Genomic DNA, 18,626 nt, shown 5'->3' on the forward strand with positions numbered 1-18,626 from the left:
TGAACTCCATGCAGTTCCATCATAACCTCCCCTGGTTGGGAAACCCTGAGTCAGCCAATGCAAACAAATCAACTAAGTGTGTTATTTATAAAAGCTTCACCTCTTGCAGCTGTAGCAGTTCAGCCTCCAGAGTCTTGGCTTTTCTTTCGTTCTCTTTGGCACTGGATAAAACTTCCTCTCTGGCAGCTCGGGCGTCATCAAGTTCTCGCTGGTAGTCCTTCATCTGAGCCTAATAGTTCAAAATACAGTAAAATAATTCTTATGCTGTACATAACTACAGTTTTACTTCAATGTGGTCAGAAAGGCATCCATTCATCCATCCATTTGTCCATGCATGGATTTGTGTTTCCATTCATCCATTTCTGCTGCCATTTAAGCATTCATCCACCCATTCATCTGTGCTTCCAATCCTCCACCCATGCATATGTGCTTCCATTAATCCATGCATGCATCTGTGCTTCCATCCATTTATCCATTCATGCATCTGAGCTTCCATACATCTATTCATCCACCCATGCATCTGTGCTTCCATCCATCCATCCATCCATCTATTCATTCATCCATCCATGCATCTGTTCCTCCATCTATTCATGCATTCACCCATACATCTGTGTTTCCATTCATTTATCTAATCATGCATCTGCACTTCCATCCATCCATTCATCCATGCATCTTTGCTTCCATCCATCCATGCATCTTTGCTTTCATGCATCTATTCGTTCATCCATGCATCTGTGCCTCCATCCATTCATGCATTCACCCATGCATCTGTGTTTCCATCCATCCATCCATCCATCCATTCATTCATTCACCCATTCATCTGTGTTTCCAATCATCCACCCATGCATATGTGTTTCCATTTATCCATGCATGCATCTGTGCTTCCATTCATTCATTTATCCATTCATGCATCTGCACTTCCATCCATTCATTCATCCATGCATCTGTGCTTTCATGCATCTATTCATTCATCCATGCATATGTGCTTTCATTTATCCATCCATGCATCTGTGCTTCCATTCATTCATTTATCCATTCATGCATCTGCACTTCCATCCATTCATTCATCCATGCATCTGTGCTTTCATGCATCTAATCATTCACCCATGCATCTGTGCTTCCTTTCATCCATTCATTTATCAATTAATCTATGTTTCAATCTATCTATTCATCCAACCATGCATTTGTGCTTTAATTTATCCATCCATGCATCTGTGCTTCCATCCATTCATTCATCTATGCGTTGGTGCCTTCATCCATCCATGTGTCTGTGATTCCATCTATCTATTCATACATTCCTGCATCTGTGCTTCCATCCATCCATGCATCTTTGCTTCCATCCATCCATGCATCTTTGCTTCCATCCATCCATGCATCTGTGCTTCCATCCATCCATGCATTTGTGCTTTCATTCATCCATGCATGCATCTGTGTTTCCATCCATCCATCAATCCATGCCTCCATCCATCCATTCACGCATCTGTGTATCCATCCATCCATGCATCTGTGCTTCCATCCATTCATTCATCCATGTATCTGTGCTTCCATTAATTCACTCACTCATGCAGCTGTGCTTCCATCCATCCATTCGATGCTTCCATTTAACCATTCATCCATCCATACATCTGTACTTTCATCCATCTATTCATCCACCCATGAATTTGTGCTTTCATCCATCCAAAAATTTATCCATTCATTTGTGCTTCCATTCATTTATTTATTCACCCATGCAATTGTGCCTGCATTCATTCATCCACATATTTGTGCTTTCATTCATCCATCCAGCAATGCTTTCATCCGTCCATCCATCTATCTGTGCTTTCAGGTATTTACCAATGCTACCAACAATCTAACAGTGATTCCATCCATGCTGTAATTACTGCTTCCATCTTTTTATAACATTTAGTTTTTACCTGAAGCTTGCGAAGTTGCTTGATAGCCTCGTCTCGTCCCTTGTTTGATGTCTCAATATGGCCTTCAAGTTCCTTCATGTCTCCCTCCATTTTTTTCTTGGCAGCAGCTAATGCAGTCCTTTGCTTGCGCTCATCCTCAAGTTCAGTTTCCAACTCGCGCACCTGTTGGTGAAGCCCATTAAACATATGGATAACCATAAACCTGTACCTTGTATCTGATGGAAGACCTGCCATTTTTTCAATGTCTTAATCTTGAGTGGCTTGAAAAGCTGTCGTACCTGTTTGACCAACTGCCTCTTCTTCTCTTCGCCTTGCTCATCACGGCCTTGGAGGTCTCTTTCGAACTGAGCCTTCAGAGCTTGCATGTTGACCTCCAGTCGAAGTTTAGCATCTTCTGCAGCCTGCAATTCATCCTCCAGCTCTTCCAACTGAGTCTTCATCTCTTCTACTTGAGCCTCCAGGCCACGTTTTGACTTCTCAAGCTCATGTACCTAACATCAAATGAAGTTTAATTCAGAGGTAAGAAATGATTTTCCTAATATTATACAAACATTTAATTTAAAGTGACATTTTATATTAAAAGAGTTTTAAACTTACACTCTTGCCCACGTCGTCTTTGGAGCTGACCAGGTCTTCCATTTCAGTACGAAGGGCTTTATTGGCTCGCTCGAGCTCCTCACGGCTTTCCTGAGCTTCTTCTAAAGCTCTTGCTAAAGACAAAGCTTTGGTCTCCTTCTCTCTGGCCTCAGCCTCTGCACGGTCTCGCTCATCTGCATATTTACTGGAGATGCTCTTTTCTTCAGCAAGCATCTAACAGGAAACGACCTCAGTTTAGATGCGTAAACATCAAGATATTTGTGACAATCAATCAATAGCAAGAATAGCACCAAAGTAGTTGATTCAAATAATTAGAAACCTGATCAAACTTCTTCTGCTTCTTTTCAAGGTTGGACACCAGCTGTCTCTGGTTGTCCAGATCCATCAGTGTGTCCTCAAGCTCCTGTTGTAGTCTGTTCTTGGTCTTCTCCAGCTTGTCGAAAGCAGACGCCTTCTCCTCAAACTGAGTATTGGCCGCCTCAAGGTCTCTCTGAAGCCTCTTCTTACCTTCTTCTAGAAGTTCAACATTACCTGACGCCTCTTCCAGCTTCTTCTTGAAATCTGAGAGCTTTCAACACAAAACAAGTTCAGCCCTTCAAATGTTCAACATCTCAAGCTCTTCTTCAGGTGACCAAAGCAAGGATACAGAATATTTATTTTGTTGTCCTACCTGGATGTTGAGTGTTGAGACATGTCTCTCCACATTCCTCTTCGCCTCCATTTCCTCCTCAAGCTGCTCCTGTATGGCATTGCGATCATCCTCTATTTGTCGTAGTTTTGTAGATAACTGAAGCTTCTGTCTTGTCTCTTCAGCCAGCAACTCCTAAAATCACCAAAAATCGAATTCCAATTGTAACCATGACCCAACTTGATAAACAAAAAATAAAATGCAAATTTGCTGTACCTGTGTATCTTGAACTTGAGAACTCAGGGTGGCCACATCCTTGCTTAGCTTGATGTTCTTTCCCTCGGCTTCATTAAGAAGGTTTGTAACGCTCTCCAGTTCCACCTGCAAGGGCAAGAACAGCCTGTTATATAAACATTTCTTGGTTTTCTATGAGGTTCTACTAAAAGTACATCACCCTCACCGTGATTTTAGAGACCCGATCTCCAAGTTCAGCTTTCTGCTTCTCGCTGTCATTAAAACGAGATTGAAGGTCGGCAAGCTGTCCCTCCACCTTTTTCCTCTTGTGTTCCCCATCCTGTTTGGCCTGACTAAGAGATCTAATCTCCACATGGAGTTCTGATGTCTCCTTCTCCAAAGCTTGCTTGGCTTTCTCCAGATTTGTTCTCACCTACGAAACAAGTAGTGAGTTCTGAAGTGTGAACTTCTCAATAGAAAAAAGTTGACTTATTGGATATGGGCGCCTACCCTCTTGGACTGCTCCAGCTGCTCTGTGATCTCCTCAAAAGCTTGTGTGTGTTTCTGTCTCATCTCTTGCACCTGAGCCTCGTGGACACGGCTCTCTTCCTCCATGGCTTTCTTTAGGAGAGTCACCTCCTGCTCACGTTTGGCCCTGAAGATACAGAGATACAGGCATAACGATGATCAGTTTAATGATGTCTAGTGAATCCATTTTAAAGTGTACTACATATAGGAGATCCTACAAACTCATGAGAGACTCAATTTGCTCTCAATGTAATCTCAATATTTTGTAATGTTTTGTGACTTTTCTCTCCTATGTTTATGTTCTGCTGTCAAATACAATACAACGCAACACCTAAGTTCCTGCTGAGTGGCTGTGGTGTCCAAGGTGTCCTCAAGCTCTGATTTGAGAGCTTCGAGCTCTTCTCCCAAATCTCTCTTGGTCTTTTCAGCCTTGTTACGGGCGGCACGCTCTGAATCGAGGTCCTCCTGTAGATCTGAGATATGTCCTTCCAGCTCCCTGATCTTCTTGAGTGCGTTGTTCTTCTGTCCGGTCTCATCTTCCAGTCTGAGGTGAATGGATAGAGTTAAATATGACAATAGTATCTTTTAATTTGCATTTAAATTAAATTATGTGCATGGCAGTTTAAGGATCTACATACCTTGCCAAAGCAGCCTGAAGCTCTTCCTCTTTCTTAGCAAGCTGGGCTTTCAGATCAGCGATCTGAGCCTGAAGTTCAGCGATCTGCTCCTGAAGGTCATTTGATTCGCCCTCCAACTTTCTCTTGGCTTTTTCCAGCTCCTGACGAGTCTTCTCCTCTTTCTTTAAGCGGACTATAGAGCAACAAGTGAACTGCTGTTATTTCTAATCTAATTGGACATTAATGTAATTTACATCCATTTTAGCCACAAACAGTGGACAAACCTTCAAGTTCAGATATCATTGACTCATGCTTATTCTTCAGCTTAGTGAGGTTTTTGGATTTTTCTTCTTCTTCAGCCAGGTTTGAGCTGAAATCTGCTACCCTTTCCTCAAGAAGCTTTCTCTCCTGCAAACAGAGTACTTTTAGTTTGAAACACCACTAGTACATCTTAATGGAACAGAAAATCTAATTAGCTAAACTTCAACCTTCTGCAATTTATTGTTCTGGTCATCCATCATCAGGATGTCATCCTCTAACTTCTTGATCTTGGCATCACAGGTCACCTTCTCCAGCTGCAGCTTCTGGCGAGCATCTTCTTCCTCATCAAGATGATCCTCCAGGTCCTTAAATCATGTAAATGTAGAGAAAACCAATTATATGTGTCTGAGCACTGCCATGACATCTGGTGCAATGGCTATAACAATAAATGAATACACTTATACCCTGATCTGGTCCTGCATTTTTTTCTTTTCCAGTTGTAGGGCTGCACCACGATCTTCCTCCTCTTCCAACCTGGCCTCCATCTCGTGCAAGATCTCTTCAAGTTCTTGTTTCTTTGTAGCCAACCGCATTCTCATTTCTTCCGCCTCTGCATAGAGTTCCGTCTCAGCCTGGAGTTTCTCCTGGAGCTGGTTCCTTTCCTCCAAAATCTGGACAGGAAGGGGTTTAGTTGGTTTTCATTGATGTACTATTAAGTGCTATTAACCACATTCGAGACTAGGACCTCACCTGAGTGTGTTTCAGTGTGATGTCTTTTAATTCAGTCTCGTATTTTATTGCCGACTCCTTAGCCTTTTGGAGCTCTTCCTCTTTCAGGCTCATCTCTTCTTCCTGGCGTGTCACCTGGAGGAGAGGCTTCACCTGTGGACAGTGATAGAGGTGTTTAGAAGAATGATTAATTATGAGTTTTGGGATATGACCTTCGAATTGCTAGCACCACATTTCAACAATATGTATGGTGATATGTATACTCCATATATTTTCTAAACTCAATCCCTGAATGTTGTAAACAATCTCTTACCTTGGTGAAAAGTCTCCACCACTGCCAGTTCCTGAGTTTTAGATAAGCAGCACAGTTTCTTTGGATCACCTTCATTGCCGTCAGCTGTTGTTGCCTCTTGGCAAAGGCCCTGCAAAGGATTTTTTTTTAAAAATAACTCTGTTTGTATTGGCTAAATTGAATAACCTATATGTATACACGGTAGCTTGAACGTTACCCACTTTCTAGCTAGGAATCCTCTGGCCTGTGCCTGGAAGGCGATGATTATAACGGTGATCTTAAGATCACGCTCCTCCTCAAGCTGAGCCAGGACTCCAGTGCGGAAGAAGATTTTGCTTTGGCCAATGCGATACAGGTTTGGATCCAGGTCCAGGTGCTTGATCTACAAAGGGAATTGAGTTGGAGAAGGAATCACTTACATTATCACATTGTTTCTTTAATCATAGGATTTCATTGGATGATGTCATCCTACCATTAGACAGCAGGCCTGTTTTCCATCCATGAAGCCTTTTGGAATAGCATTTGCTGCCAAGATCTCATATCTGTAACAAATTCAGACAAAATTCAATATTTGATTGCAAAAAGTACTTGATGAAAAAAGTATGATATCTTGTTTTTATACTATAACTTCTGATAAAGTTAAGCAATATCACACGAAATAGAGCGGACTCATTTTCGCCCTGTCTTGGTCTTATCTTGCTCTCAACTATTCAAAGTCTTTTCCCTGCGTCCGAAATCGCATACTCTTCACAGCACGGTCTGAATTAGATGAAGTACCTACTCATCAACCGTTACAACAGTACATTCTCTATAGTATGAATATGGATAGTATGAATGAAATTCGGACGTACTACATCCGCCATGTTGATACATCACGTTACATTCGCCATCATAACAACAAGTGAGCCGCTATATTGGATTTCAATACAGCCGGTTTACCCGTTTCCAACATTTATGAATATGACAACGCCTCTCCTTCTTTTCTTTGTTAGGAGACTCATCCCCCTGGGGGCTCAAGGGATAGTAAAGTGTCCATTTAATGTTACACTTTTATGTTTTGCTGGAAGTAGTAGGACATCTGGGTACCTTTCGGAATTCGGACACAACACTCACCTTGCCTACTACATAGTTTGGAAGTAGGTGATTTCGGACGCAGCGTTAGTCTGGCCTGGTCTGGCTTTAAAGACACACTATGCAGTTATTTTACCTTAATATAACAGCTTCAAAGTCATTTCGATGGTAAACGAAGTCATAGTATGGCGAATCATCCCCCTGTTGAGGCTCGGGAAGGACGCCGCTACCAAAACCAGCAATGCAAGCTTGAGAGAACCGCCCCTGACAAATCTCGCGAGAATCACGACTTGCTTTACGGCAAAGACGTCACACACGTTAGGCTTGTTCGACTTCGTGCAGCGCTGCAAGAACCGGCAGTCGGATGACATAAAAGTACCGCGAGAATGATCCGAGACGGCACTTTGACGTCATCCGGCTGTCGGTTCCTGCAGCGCTGCACGAAGTCAAACAAGCCTGTAACAACAACTGCACGCGGGCATTTGAGACGTGATGCTCGATGAGGGAAACAGCTAAGAAAACCCGTTCGGAAGAGAGTAGAAAGCGAAAAAGAGAATCTGACCGAGTTAGGAACCGGACAAGAGTCCCACTCGGTCAGGTTTTTACTCGTTGGCGTGAGCTAATAGACAGCCCTGGATGCAAAAGGGATGCTGATCTGGCGATCTTGTTGATGGACAAGTAAGTAAATCTCTTATTTGTAAATTTGTTTGCGGTCTATGTTGTATGTGGTTGCGCTTGCTTGTAGTGTGTATTTTTTTACTAAGCTGTTCATTCATCCAGTGTTGATAATTAGACCAGTAAAATAACTTCAACAAGGGTCTAGCTAGCTTACGATCATAAGAGCATTTAGCAGACTTGCTAACAAACACTCGTTTCTCTTACATGTTTTTTTTGGCCATCTAAACTCAAGTGTTGTGTTGTGATGTGTACGTAGTCATTTGTCTAATTTCGATTTCTTATGGCCAACGAATAACGGCCAATGTTATGAAATAATGCAACGTATACAATTAACTTTGTCAATACATTTTGTAATGTTTACATTACAATTAAAAAACAAATGAAATTATACAGTAGACATAACGTTAGACTATAGACTGTTTACTTGTGATTAAGCTGCAATATTGTTAAAACGTAATAAGCCAGCAAACGCGGTAGGCTACTTTTATTATTATATACCTACTCTACACTTGGCATAAACTTCATATTATCCTATTACCATCATCTGTAGTTTAGTAGACATGCAGTAGCCTAATATTTGTATGAAATTGTGAAACATTCCCTGGTCATTATCTTCGGAGTCCATCTCACGCCCAACATTATCCTTACAGGTACGTACAGAGTGGGCGTGCGAAATTACGACAGTTGCAAGTTTTCCCCAGTGACTCTAGGGGTCGCTGTTTGACAAAAACATCAAACTGCATGGAATGCCTTTAAGTCTCTCTTAATGAAATGCACTATTTCCAAGTATTAAGTAACCATGTAATGTTACGCAAGCATCGACTACTAAAGCGACCAACCTCTGGCGGAACTCCTGGAAGACAATTCTATTGGGGAATCCTTGGCGACAGATTCGAATACCCTCCAGCACACCGTTACATCTCAACTGTTCAAGCACCAGGTGGGCATCCAGCTTTCCTGCCTGAAAATGAAAAACTACCTTCAACACGGACAAGTTCTTTGACACATAGACTCATGACTGTTTGCAAGAAAGTTACCCTCTTCTCATGATTGGGGATGATGCAACGAACAAAGTTTGGCTGCGTGTTGTGCAGTGTGGTCATCAGCTTGGCCAGAGACTCTTTGTAAAGTTGACCCACGGTACGAAACATGCCCTTTTTGGTTTTGGAAGCGCTAGGTGCAGAACTGTCTGACATCTTGGCAATGGTCTCCAATCCAACCACACGGTCAGCTGAGAAAGAAGTTCAAGATATTATAAATAATACAATCCTTATACGTAGGTTTCAGTTAGTATGAAACATGTTTTGCTGATACTGACCATCCTTCCAGAGATCTTGCATAAATTGACTGGATGAATTATTTAGCAGTGCTGTAACATTGTCATTCAGAGGGTCCATGTTCTTGGTCAACCATGCGACTGCATTGTAGTCCACCTAAATGGGAAATATTTGATTAAACTTTAGTCTCTTTTTGTTGAATAACTGTCTAGATCACAGTGTTCTGCAGGAACTTACCCTTCCGGCATAGTGCTGCACAGAAAACTCTGTTTTGTCTTTCAGTTGCTTCGGTTTAGCAAACTTTGTATGATTAGCTTGAGTGTTGCAAAGTTTCTCCACAAAGGAGACATCTGTTGCCTTTGGAAACCAACACTCTTCATCGAGAAGAGCCAGGATGCCAGGAGGATTGTTCTGTTAGGACAGTACAGTAAAGGTTAAGGGCATAATTGTGTCACCAAAATTGTGTAAAATGGGTTGAATCAGAATACATTCTTCAACTTTCTGCTAGAAGAAGTTGGTTCGTCTAAAATGCAAGGAACCTGAATTAAGTCCTTGATCGTCTTAACACCTACCGGTCTTTCAATAAGCTCAATGCAAGGTTGCAAATCCAGACCGAAGTCAATGAAGTTCCACTCAATGCCTTCTCGCTGGTACTCCTCCTGCTCCATGATGAACATGGTGTGGTTAAACAGCTGCTGGAGCTTCTCGTTGGTGTAGTTGATGCAGAGCTGCTCAAATGAATTGTCCTGAAGGAAGAACCCAGTATAAACCATTTGCCTTAACATATTACAGATTTTCCCCAAATAAGTACATTTTTTTTCTATTTTTTTCCAAACCTCAAAGATCTCAAAACCAGCAATGTCCAAGATTCCCAGGAAAGAGGCTCCCTGACGCTTGGTTTTATCCAGTGCCTTGTTAACTCTTAGAAGGATCCAACGGAACAAACGTTCATACATGGCTTTAGCCAGGGCTTCAATTGCAAAATCTGCCTGTTGGGGAGAACATTAAAATAGTATAAGTAAAAGCTTATACAAAATTTGGCCAACAGCACAGCAGTTATAATCATTGTTGAATCTCTACCTGTTCTTTGGTTTGGGCCTTCTGCACAACCTCGCGACCGACTTTTATACGGGGCGTCAGAATGGCTCTCGTGAAATCTGTCACATTTATGCCTTGAAGATGGCAAACTTTCTGGGCAGCTGAGAATGGGAAACACATTTCAATGTTCATTTCTGTCTAAATGTTATTTATATTTTCCTTGAGAAGCTTATTTTGCCAATATTGACTGACCCGTGTTGTCAGGCATGGTTGCTTGCTCCTGGTTCCTCTCTTTCTTGAACTCAATGTTGCCCAACTGCAGCACAGTTGAAACTACTTTGAGGACATCTAACAAAGACAACAAATGGGAGATTACATTTCTCACAATTAAATATCTTCCCAAACATCTTTCTCAAACTTTTTATGTTGGTTCCTTCAAATAGGAATTGTCATAACAAGCAGAAAACTCGACATGTAAGTGTTTCATTGCATCTAATACTGTACCGGTTCTTTCTTCAGGGGTGAAGCCCATGATACTCATGGCCTCCATGGTTTCATCATACATCTCATCATCCTGGTTGCCTGGAATCTGGACGTGGCCAGCAGAGAGGAACCGATAGTTGCCATAATTTTCAAGCAGAAGCTCCTCTGTCAACATACAATGGAGTACAAATCACCATGCAAGGTTGGTAGGAAAAGCATTTTAGGGCTGGTCTGAATACCAGTTTTTGAGCTTTGACGCTTCAGAGGGAGGGGACTGAACATATTCTTCACTCTAATAAAGGAAGGAATCTCTGTGTGTCTGTCTGTTTGCATTTTTATCAAGCCGAGTTTATCAGGTCAACCTCACGTATGGCGGGTTATGTGGTGCCGACACAAGGGAAAGCAGTGTCAAATATTGGTGCAGTATATACACATGACACGTTCAAAATAAACTCGAATATTCTGGTCCAAACTCTATCCATTACCCTCATGATGGAAATAGACTAAAAGCTATAAAAAGTGGTGTAAACATTTTCTCCACCTACCGCGTAATTTGTCCTTTGCTCCTGAAACCATGTAGTAGAAAATGTGGAAGGCTCTTTCTGTTTTTGCTTGTCTAATACAGCGAGATTTTTCCAGTAGATCTGAGAAGGTTTGGATGTTAAGGTGAAACTTTTATTCTTAAAAAGATATAAAACAAACATGCATTTAAGGAAGTGTGCGATTCTATCCATTTATCCCCAACCTATGTGATAATAAGGCATCTGTTTATAACTGTTATTGCTTTGATTTTTTTAAGGATACATGTCTCTATGTTGGCTCCAACTATGAAACCTGTTACATCAAAGTTAATACGGATGAATTTGCCCTGTGGAAAAAAGACAAGACCTTGAATTACAGTCTTGCTACATTGTACATCTTTATGTAAAATGTTTGCATGTATTCTGGAGCGACAGAGCAGGATATCAGTAAATGCTACAAACTTACAAATCTGGATGAGTTATCATTCTTGATGGTCTTGGCATTACCAAAGGCCTCAAGAATTGGATTGGCCTGCAACAGCTGCTTTTCCAACTCGCCCTAAAGTACCAGAGTTAAGAATGATGATAATTATTTCATAGAAATAAAGCTAAGCTGAAAAAATAAGAAGACAGATTATTAGTTTTAAAAAATGTAGAAGATGACAGGCAGAAGGAACTTATGAAATGAAAGCTACTTTATTTTTAAGTTTAATAAATGGATGTGTAAACTTTGCTTAGCTTAAAGCAATGCTTTGTTGTGGGCACCTTCATTCAAACTGAAAATAAGATCATGTCAATATAAATGGGCACAATCCCATAGATCAAAGAGTAAGTTTTGCTGCCAAATCACAAGTATTTGAAGCTCTGGCCAGCATGTTCACCAAAATGAGCAGATGAGATCAAAGTATGAAAGAAATAAAGCAATAATAGGGTTCATGAGTAATATATCTTATTTAAGTGATCAATTTACAAGATTTAAGTTACTGTGCTGAACACTATTTCAAACTCAATGGAGTCATTTAAAAAATGGATGCTGCCTTTGCATTACAGAACGAGTAAAACTGTGACCTCGCAGTAAAAACTCTTACTTTTGGACTTAATTGAGGTTTAAAAATATTTTAACCATGAGTGTAGAAAATATTTGTTGGTTCAACTTGCCTTAAATTGTTAAGCTCATTCAACTTTAAAATATTAGTTGACAAAACAAGTTGAGTAAAAATAGTTGTCAACTAATATTTTTAAGTTGAACTCAAAATTTTAAAGCAACCAGGTAACTTACTTTACTAAAGTTAAACCAATTTTTTATACAATGTTGCAATAGCTTTCTTACAATGCTTTCACTTTAACATTCTTGGGGCCAGATTTACTAACAGCTTGCACCAGCACAAACCATCATTTTGCCATTAAATAATGCCTGTCGGGATTTTCTAAAGACGAGTAAGGAATCATTAGCGCTGAAAAGGTGTAGTCTAGTTTTTTTTTCGATTGACCTTATTTCATATGCATTTCTAGGAGTTTCCCTTTCAGACGCAAAATTTATGGGAGGAGATTATTTTAATGATTCATGCAATGTGATTTACTAATGTTTGCATGTGTGATAGTACTGGTATTTGTGAAATTTCTGCAATTTTTTGCATTTGTAATGCCATAGGAACTTATTATTCAAAAATATTATTTTCCAAGCCATGTTATTTTTTATTTGCTGGAGGAAATAAAAGAGAAGTCACTATGTGAAGTCACACAATACCAGTTGTTTCCAATTTCTTGTAAACCGTCATTTATCGTCCTCCAGTTCTTTGTAGTGTACTACGGCTTCGTTAGCTGAGATTTTACACCGCAAATTTTCAGCTAAGATGTCCGTGGTGCTGAACTTAAGTGCATCAGGCGTTAGCAGATCACCCGCACCTCATCAGCTCTGTGCTTATTTGCAACCCTGAACTATTTTGCACTGCTCTTAGATTGCGTTGGTCATTATGGAAATCAGCTTTTGCGCGGGGTTATTTATTTTGTCCCTTTTTAGTAAATAACCCATAGATAATAGCAGTCCCATCTGCGCTTTTTTGGAATTGCGCTCTCACGCTAATTTGCCTCGTTCGGTAAATATGGCACTTAAATTTAAATAATAATAATGGCACAAAAATTTCACATTTATTCATGCCAAATTTATAAGAAATGTCAGAAAACTATTTAAGATACCAAAAACATACACTGTAAAAATGATATCATATCAACATATCTATTTTTGTTACTTAAACTAATTAAGTTAAACAACTTGTTTTTCTAAGTCATGTCAATTTTTACAGTTTAAATGCTATACATAAATAAAAAACAATTTTAAAATGTAATGCTAGATTTAATGGTAGGCCTGCCTATGTTGAATGATTTGGAAATAAGCAATATGAATGTTTTGACTTTTGAAGACACTTTTTTTCTGTTTAATGTGCTTGTTTGGAGACTTTATTGGCAAATTTTGATATTCGCAACTGACTGTGATTAATTTACTTAATTTTTATATCACATAATCAGCAATAAAAAAAACTAGGGATGCACCGATACCACTTTTTTGGAATACGAGGATTCAGTACTTGCCGATACCGATACCGAGTACTTAATTAAAAAAATACATGATTTAACAGATTTTTACAGATAACAGCTTTAGTCATATCATTTAACAAAAAAACAAAGAACTAGTTTTCCAGTTTGTTGTAAACTCTGCCTCTTTGGACAACGCAAGAGGATTAACCCCGTACACGCCGCTCAAACATAGACATTTCTCAAACCGTGGTATCGATCCCCGGTATCGGGGGACTTTTAACGAGTACGAGTACTTTAGAAAATGTGGTATCGAGGCCGATACCCGATACCAGTATCAGTATCGGTGCATCCCTAAAAAAACATCAAGCATTTTTCATGGAAAAAAGAAGATATGTACCAGAGGCAGTTTGTCGCTCAGAAGGAAAGATCACTGATAGCTTCAGACACCGACGAAGAGAAATAAAGTAGGAGAAGACAAGACATTTAAAATGAGAAGACAGATGAATGAGACAGAAAGAGGAAAAAGTTGGAGAGGAATCTGAGAAAAAAAAAACATTTCACAGCTTTTCTAAAGGGATCCTTCACCTGATGGTTCAATCCCACTGTGATCACGAAGTGCAGATATTTACTCTCACTCATTAAAGTACATTTCAGAATTGTGCATTCTAGCGTAACAATACTGATACTTTAAATAAAAACACAAGTACTACAGGCATCCCAAATAAGCTCATATGTATGGCAGTTAATGCATAAAATGTTATTTAACAGCGAAAATGTGTGCATAATATATATAGTCTACGGAAGTGGCAACCAGGAATGTTGGGAATGTTGTGTATTACGTGGGGGCCCACTATTGTACAATCTTTCAGCAAACAGAGGGGTCCACCCAAAACGTTTTGTCCAGACGGCCCTGATTCTTAATGTGGAATCACAGCAGTTGACAGTAAAATGTTTATGACATTTCTAATGCGCACACATATGAGCTTGACAGTCGATGCATATTTACCTGTGGCGGATTAATATGTGATAACAGAAAATATCTCTATTCAAAAGGCTTTACGTTCACATGCACACACACACTGTGTTCAGACAGACCATTTCAGTGCCAGGCCTCAGCTCTGGCAGAGAAAGAGTTAACCACATCTCAGATGGGGGAATGGCACACACGTGATCGAATGTTATAATTTGATTTCGATATCGTCTATCGTGAACACTGGCACCTTTCCGGTTTTTACGGTCCCTCCATGTAAGACTTGCTTGGCTAATATCACTCTCAGTGAGAAAATCAAGCATGCAAACTTTCAAACCCACACAGGAAGGAATTTTGGGAATCCCTTTTTACTCACATAGGCAAACTGTTGTCCTGTTTGTTGCTATTTGAGGAAATTCATTAAGGAAGTTATCATTAGTTAAGGTTAAGTAAACTAAGAACACTCTCTTGCATTCACTGGCCTCCATGACTCTCTGTGCTGTTACTTTAAACTGAATCAATGAAAAATCATATAATACACAATATTTTGGTATCAGGCTATTACTGAACTTGCATAATATGGATACAAATGAGATACGTCATTATATATGATACCAAAAACTATTAAACATTGTCTTTCCAATTGCATCATAAAGCTGAAAACAGCCAGGATATTATTTAGTATAACTTCATCTGTGCTTGGCTGAAAGAAGAAAGTCAGTTAACACTTTACTTGTTCATAAGACTGACATGACACCTTCATAATCATGACATGAAAAGGTTTATGCACGTTATGACAACTGTCATTAAGTGTCATTTGTTCAATTATGTCATTTTTAATGCAAAGATGACATTGTTTGAGATGTTTTTGTTATGACAACTTGACATAAACCAATACATCATAACTTGTCATAAATCTGTCATAAACATGACATAGTAGAATAATTATCAAACTAATAAAATAAAATAAAATAAAGTACCTAACTTTATGGGTTAACATTACATTAACCTGACATTTAAATGTCATTTAGTGTTAATACTCTGTCAAATAGTTTTATAACAGCATCATGAATATTTTTCTTGACTTCAACTATAGTGGTACGAATTGAACTTATCATTAAAATGTCAATAAGTGTTAATACTCTGTCTAAAATAATTTTAAATACCTTAACAAAATGCAACAGACACGTCATAATATTATACTTAACTCTTCAAATGCAATAAAATATAATTTTATCAATTATTTCTCTAATGGTGCATTCCCACCAGCCGCGGTAAAGCCGGCAAAAACGCCCTATTCGCACGTAGTTGGACGCGCATGAAATTCTAGTCATTCGAGACATTCACACGGAAATTCGCATCATGGGAGGGGTTTATGCGACTCTGCTGAGACTTCGCCACGTCGCTCGCTTCCTGTAATCACGTCACTACTACAGCAAGGTCCTGATTGGTTAACGCGGCGCAGAAGTTCACCAAAGTTCAGATTTTTCAAATTGCGCATTTCCCACGGCAACGCGCCTTCCGTGCCTACCGCGTGTTACGCGCCGCAGGATACCTAATCACGTCTTTGCATTGCCTTAACATGTAAATAACTTGCGCTTGCCGCCTCTACCGTCTGGTGTAAAAGCAGCATAACACCTGGAGGAAACATTAACACCTAAAAAAACCATTATGAACTGAAGAATATTCACGACATTGTTATAAAACTATTTGACAGAGTATTAACACTTTAATTTGACATTTTAATGAAATCACTGGTAAAAAGTGGTCAGTTATGTTGTATTGGTAATGTCAAGTTGTCATGACAAGTTATGATGTATTGGTTGATGTCAAGTTGTCATCTTAAACAATGTCATCATTGCATTATAAATGACATAATTGAACAAATGACACTTAATGACAGTTGTCATAAACGTGCATAAAGTCTCCTTCATGTTTATGACATGTGTCATGTCAGTCTTATGAACACCCCTTCAAGTAAAGTGTTACTAAAAGTCATATATTTTCCCTGAAAAGGCTTAAGGGTGATTAAAAAATGGGCTAATTTTTATTTTGGGGTAAACTATTACTTTAACAGTAACAGTATAATCCTTTCGCGTAATTGTTTACTCTAACTCTTTAAAGGGGCACTAAAGGAAATCAAATTGTCAGAGTAAAAGCATGCAGAAGCATAATAATATTATATTAAACTTCACTTTTCTCTGAAAGTTAAGCCTTTCCATTATAATATGAAACATTCACTTTTTATTATACATTTATATGACATACAGTAGGCACTGAATGAATAAGAAACTTTCATTACTTATTTAGATATATCACATTTTCAGTCGTGCTGTTACGGCCATATACTGTATTAGAATGGCCATATTTCGCAGCTCATACATGGCAAAAATGCACTTTTGCATGTGTGACATCACTTTATAATTGTCAGTTGACTCTAAAACACTCTGTAAAGACTACACTGTATGGTCATATAAGCAAGTTTTAGAAAGTTCATGCTTACAGCGCTCGTTTCCTTCTTGCCTTTGTGGGACGAGGCCACCATTGCCAAATACTGGATGACTTTCTTGGTATTTTCTGTCTTTCCGGCACCTGATTCACCACTAGGAATAAAACAACAATTTAATGATAAAACAACAAAAATGATAAAACATTTTTTATCAACATTTGGTTACTTTATAACAGCATCATGAATATTTTTCTTGACCTCAACTATAGTGGTACGAATTGAACTTGTCATTAAAATATCAATAAGTGTTAATACTCTGTCAAATAATTTTTAATTTTTAAAAGAAAATGAAACAGACACGTCAAAATATAATAGTAATAAGTTATGATGTATTGGTTAATGTCAAGTTGTCATAACAAAGACATCTTAAACACTGTCATAAATATATCTTTCAAGAGGTTTTTTCCTCCTAGGACTTTTCCCATTGGGTTTTTCTCCTAGGGATTTTTTTCCACCCCTGGGAGTCAGCCGACTTTGGCTTAAAGGAATAGTCTACCCTTTTGCCATATTAAACTATGTTATTACCTCAACCTAGACGAATGAATACATACCTATCTTTTTTCAATGTGTGCACTGTACAGCGCGTTGTAAATGTGTGTGAGCATTTAGCCTAGCCCCATTTATTCCTATGGTACCAAAAAAGTTTTATTTTGTGGCACCACACTTACTGGTATAACTACTCATGTAACAGTCTTTAAATAGGAAAAACAGGGAAGTGTGTGGTGGCTTCCCTGTTTGGTACCATAGGAATGAATGGGGCTAGGCTAAATGCTAACACATTCACGACACGCTGTACAGTGCACGCATTGAAAAAAGATAGATATTAGGGATGCACCGATAGGATTTTTTTGGGCCGATACCGATACCGATTTAAACAGACACAGACCTGCAAACTTGTCGCTTTTCGGCGACAATCGCCGTTTTCTTGGTCAATTGGGTCATTCACGTGAATCGCATAGAACCGGAGAGTTTTTTTTTAGGTTTGTGTGGGGGGGGGGGGGTCGGAAGGCTGCCCTTTATCTGAATGCAATGCGGGCTAGAATTGCCAAACATTATTGGATAATTCTTATACTTGACATTTTTCTGGGCCAATCGGAATCTTAGCATGCTTTCCTCTGGGCCAATCGGAATCTTAGCACTTCCTTCAGAATCTTGAAGACAGCGCGGTCCTTTGGATGAGAGACACACCTCTACCACGCGAGGCTGATGGACACTTTTAACGTGAAGGAACCATCTTATTTGAGGTAAGTCAACTTTTTTGGACCAAAAACGACAACTAGTTGTTTGCTTGATTTAATTAGCGTTAGCTACCGCTTATATTGTATTTTTAGGAACGAGTCAACGCCGAGTAATGCACAAACGTAGACCTTGCATAAAGTTTGCCTATATGCTTCGAGCAAAATGACTAATGTTAGCTAACTTAGCAGGACGAATGTTAGCTAGGCTTATCGTTACCTGGGTGTTCTGCCCGGAGTTCCGAGATATACGGCTACTAATCGAATTCTAAGCTAACGTTACCCTGAGTAACTTATTCATTATGGTGGCTGTGGTGCGCGCTTGCGCAGGCAGTCATTCGTGGTGTGGGTAAATGTGACTGTTTACACAACAGCTGATGCGAGAGTAATGTTAAAGGAAAACCCACCCTTTTTCAACATTTTGTTTTTACCTCAACTTAGACTAATTAATACATACCTATTTTTTTCAATGCATGCACTTAATCTTTCTACATCGCGTTGTGAATGTTT

At 39.3% G+C, this 18,626-nt stretch overlaps 1 protein-coding gene across 1 annotated transcript in view; it reads right to left on the bottom strand.

Moving 5' to 3' along the window:
* Positions 1-18,626, bottom strand: part of myh11a (myosin, heavy chain 11a, smooth muscle) — a 52,988-nt gene that overhangs the window by 10,353 nt on the left and 24,009 nt on the right. The window contains exons 5-35 of the mRNA XM_065293695.2: positions 16,876-16,975; positions 11,334-11,426; positions 11,151-11,214; positions 10,892-10,990; positions 10,368-10,511; positions 10,116-10,211; positions 9,906-10,024; positions 9,662-9,814; positions 9,398-9,571; positions 9,063-9,236; positions 8,867-8,981; positions 8,586-8,779; positions 8,388-8,509; positions 6,272-6,341; positions 6,021-6,181; positions 5,821-5,929; positions 5,529-5,660; positions 5,243-5,449; positions 5,006-5,143; positions 4,802-4,925; positions 4,539-4,710; positions 4,232-4,444; positions 3,883-4,027; positions 3,599-3,805; positions 3,415-3,519; positions 3,181-3,333; positions 2,830-3,078; positions 2,511-2,723; positions 2,192-2,404; positions 1,914-2,075; positions 101-229 (exon numbers count right to left, since the gene is read on the bottom strand). Coding sequence (XP_065149767.1) covers positions 101-229; positions 1,914-2,075; positions 2,192-2,404; positions 2,511-2,723; positions 2,830-3,078; positions 3,181-3,333; positions 3,415-3,519; positions 3,599-3,805; positions 3,883-4,027; positions 4,232-4,444; positions 4,539-4,710; positions 4,802-4,925; positions 5,006-5,143; positions 5,243-5,449; positions 5,529-5,660; positions 5,821-5,929; positions 6,021-6,181; positions 6,272-6,341; positions 8,388-8,509; positions 8,586-8,779; positions 8,867-8,981; positions 9,063-9,236; positions 9,398-9,571; positions 9,662-9,814; positions 9,906-10,024; positions 10,116-10,211; positions 10,368-10,511; positions 10,892-10,990; positions 11,151-11,214; positions 11,334-11,426; positions 16,876-16,975 — 4,549 coding nt within the window. The remainder of the gene's footprint in view (positions 1-100; positions 230-1,913; positions 2,076-2,191; positions 2,405-2,510; positions 2,724-2,829; positions 3,079-3,180; positions 3,334-3,414; positions 3,520-3,598; positions 3,806-3,882; positions 4,028-4,231; positions 4,445-4,538; positions 4,711-4,801; positions 4,926-5,005; positions 5,144-5,242; positions 5,450-5,528; positions 5,661-5,820; positions 5,930-6,020; positions 6,182-6,271; positions 6,342-8,387; positions 8,510-8,585; positions 8,780-8,866; positions 8,982-9,062; positions 9,237-9,397; positions 9,572-9,661; positions 9,815-9,905; positions 10,025-10,115; positions 10,212-10,367; positions 10,512-10,891; positions 10,991-11,150; positions 11,215-11,333; positions 11,427-16,875; positions 16,976-18,626) is intronic.

The sequence above is a fragment of the Paramisgurnus dabryanus genome, chromosome 7, assembly GCF_030506205.2.
Source record: "Paramisgurnus dabryanus chromosome 7, PD_genome_1.1, whole genome shotgun sequence".
Classification (NCBI taxonomy): Eukaryota; Metazoa; Chordata; class Actinopteri; order Cypriniformes; family Cobitidae; genus Paramisgurnus; species Paramisgurnus dabryanus.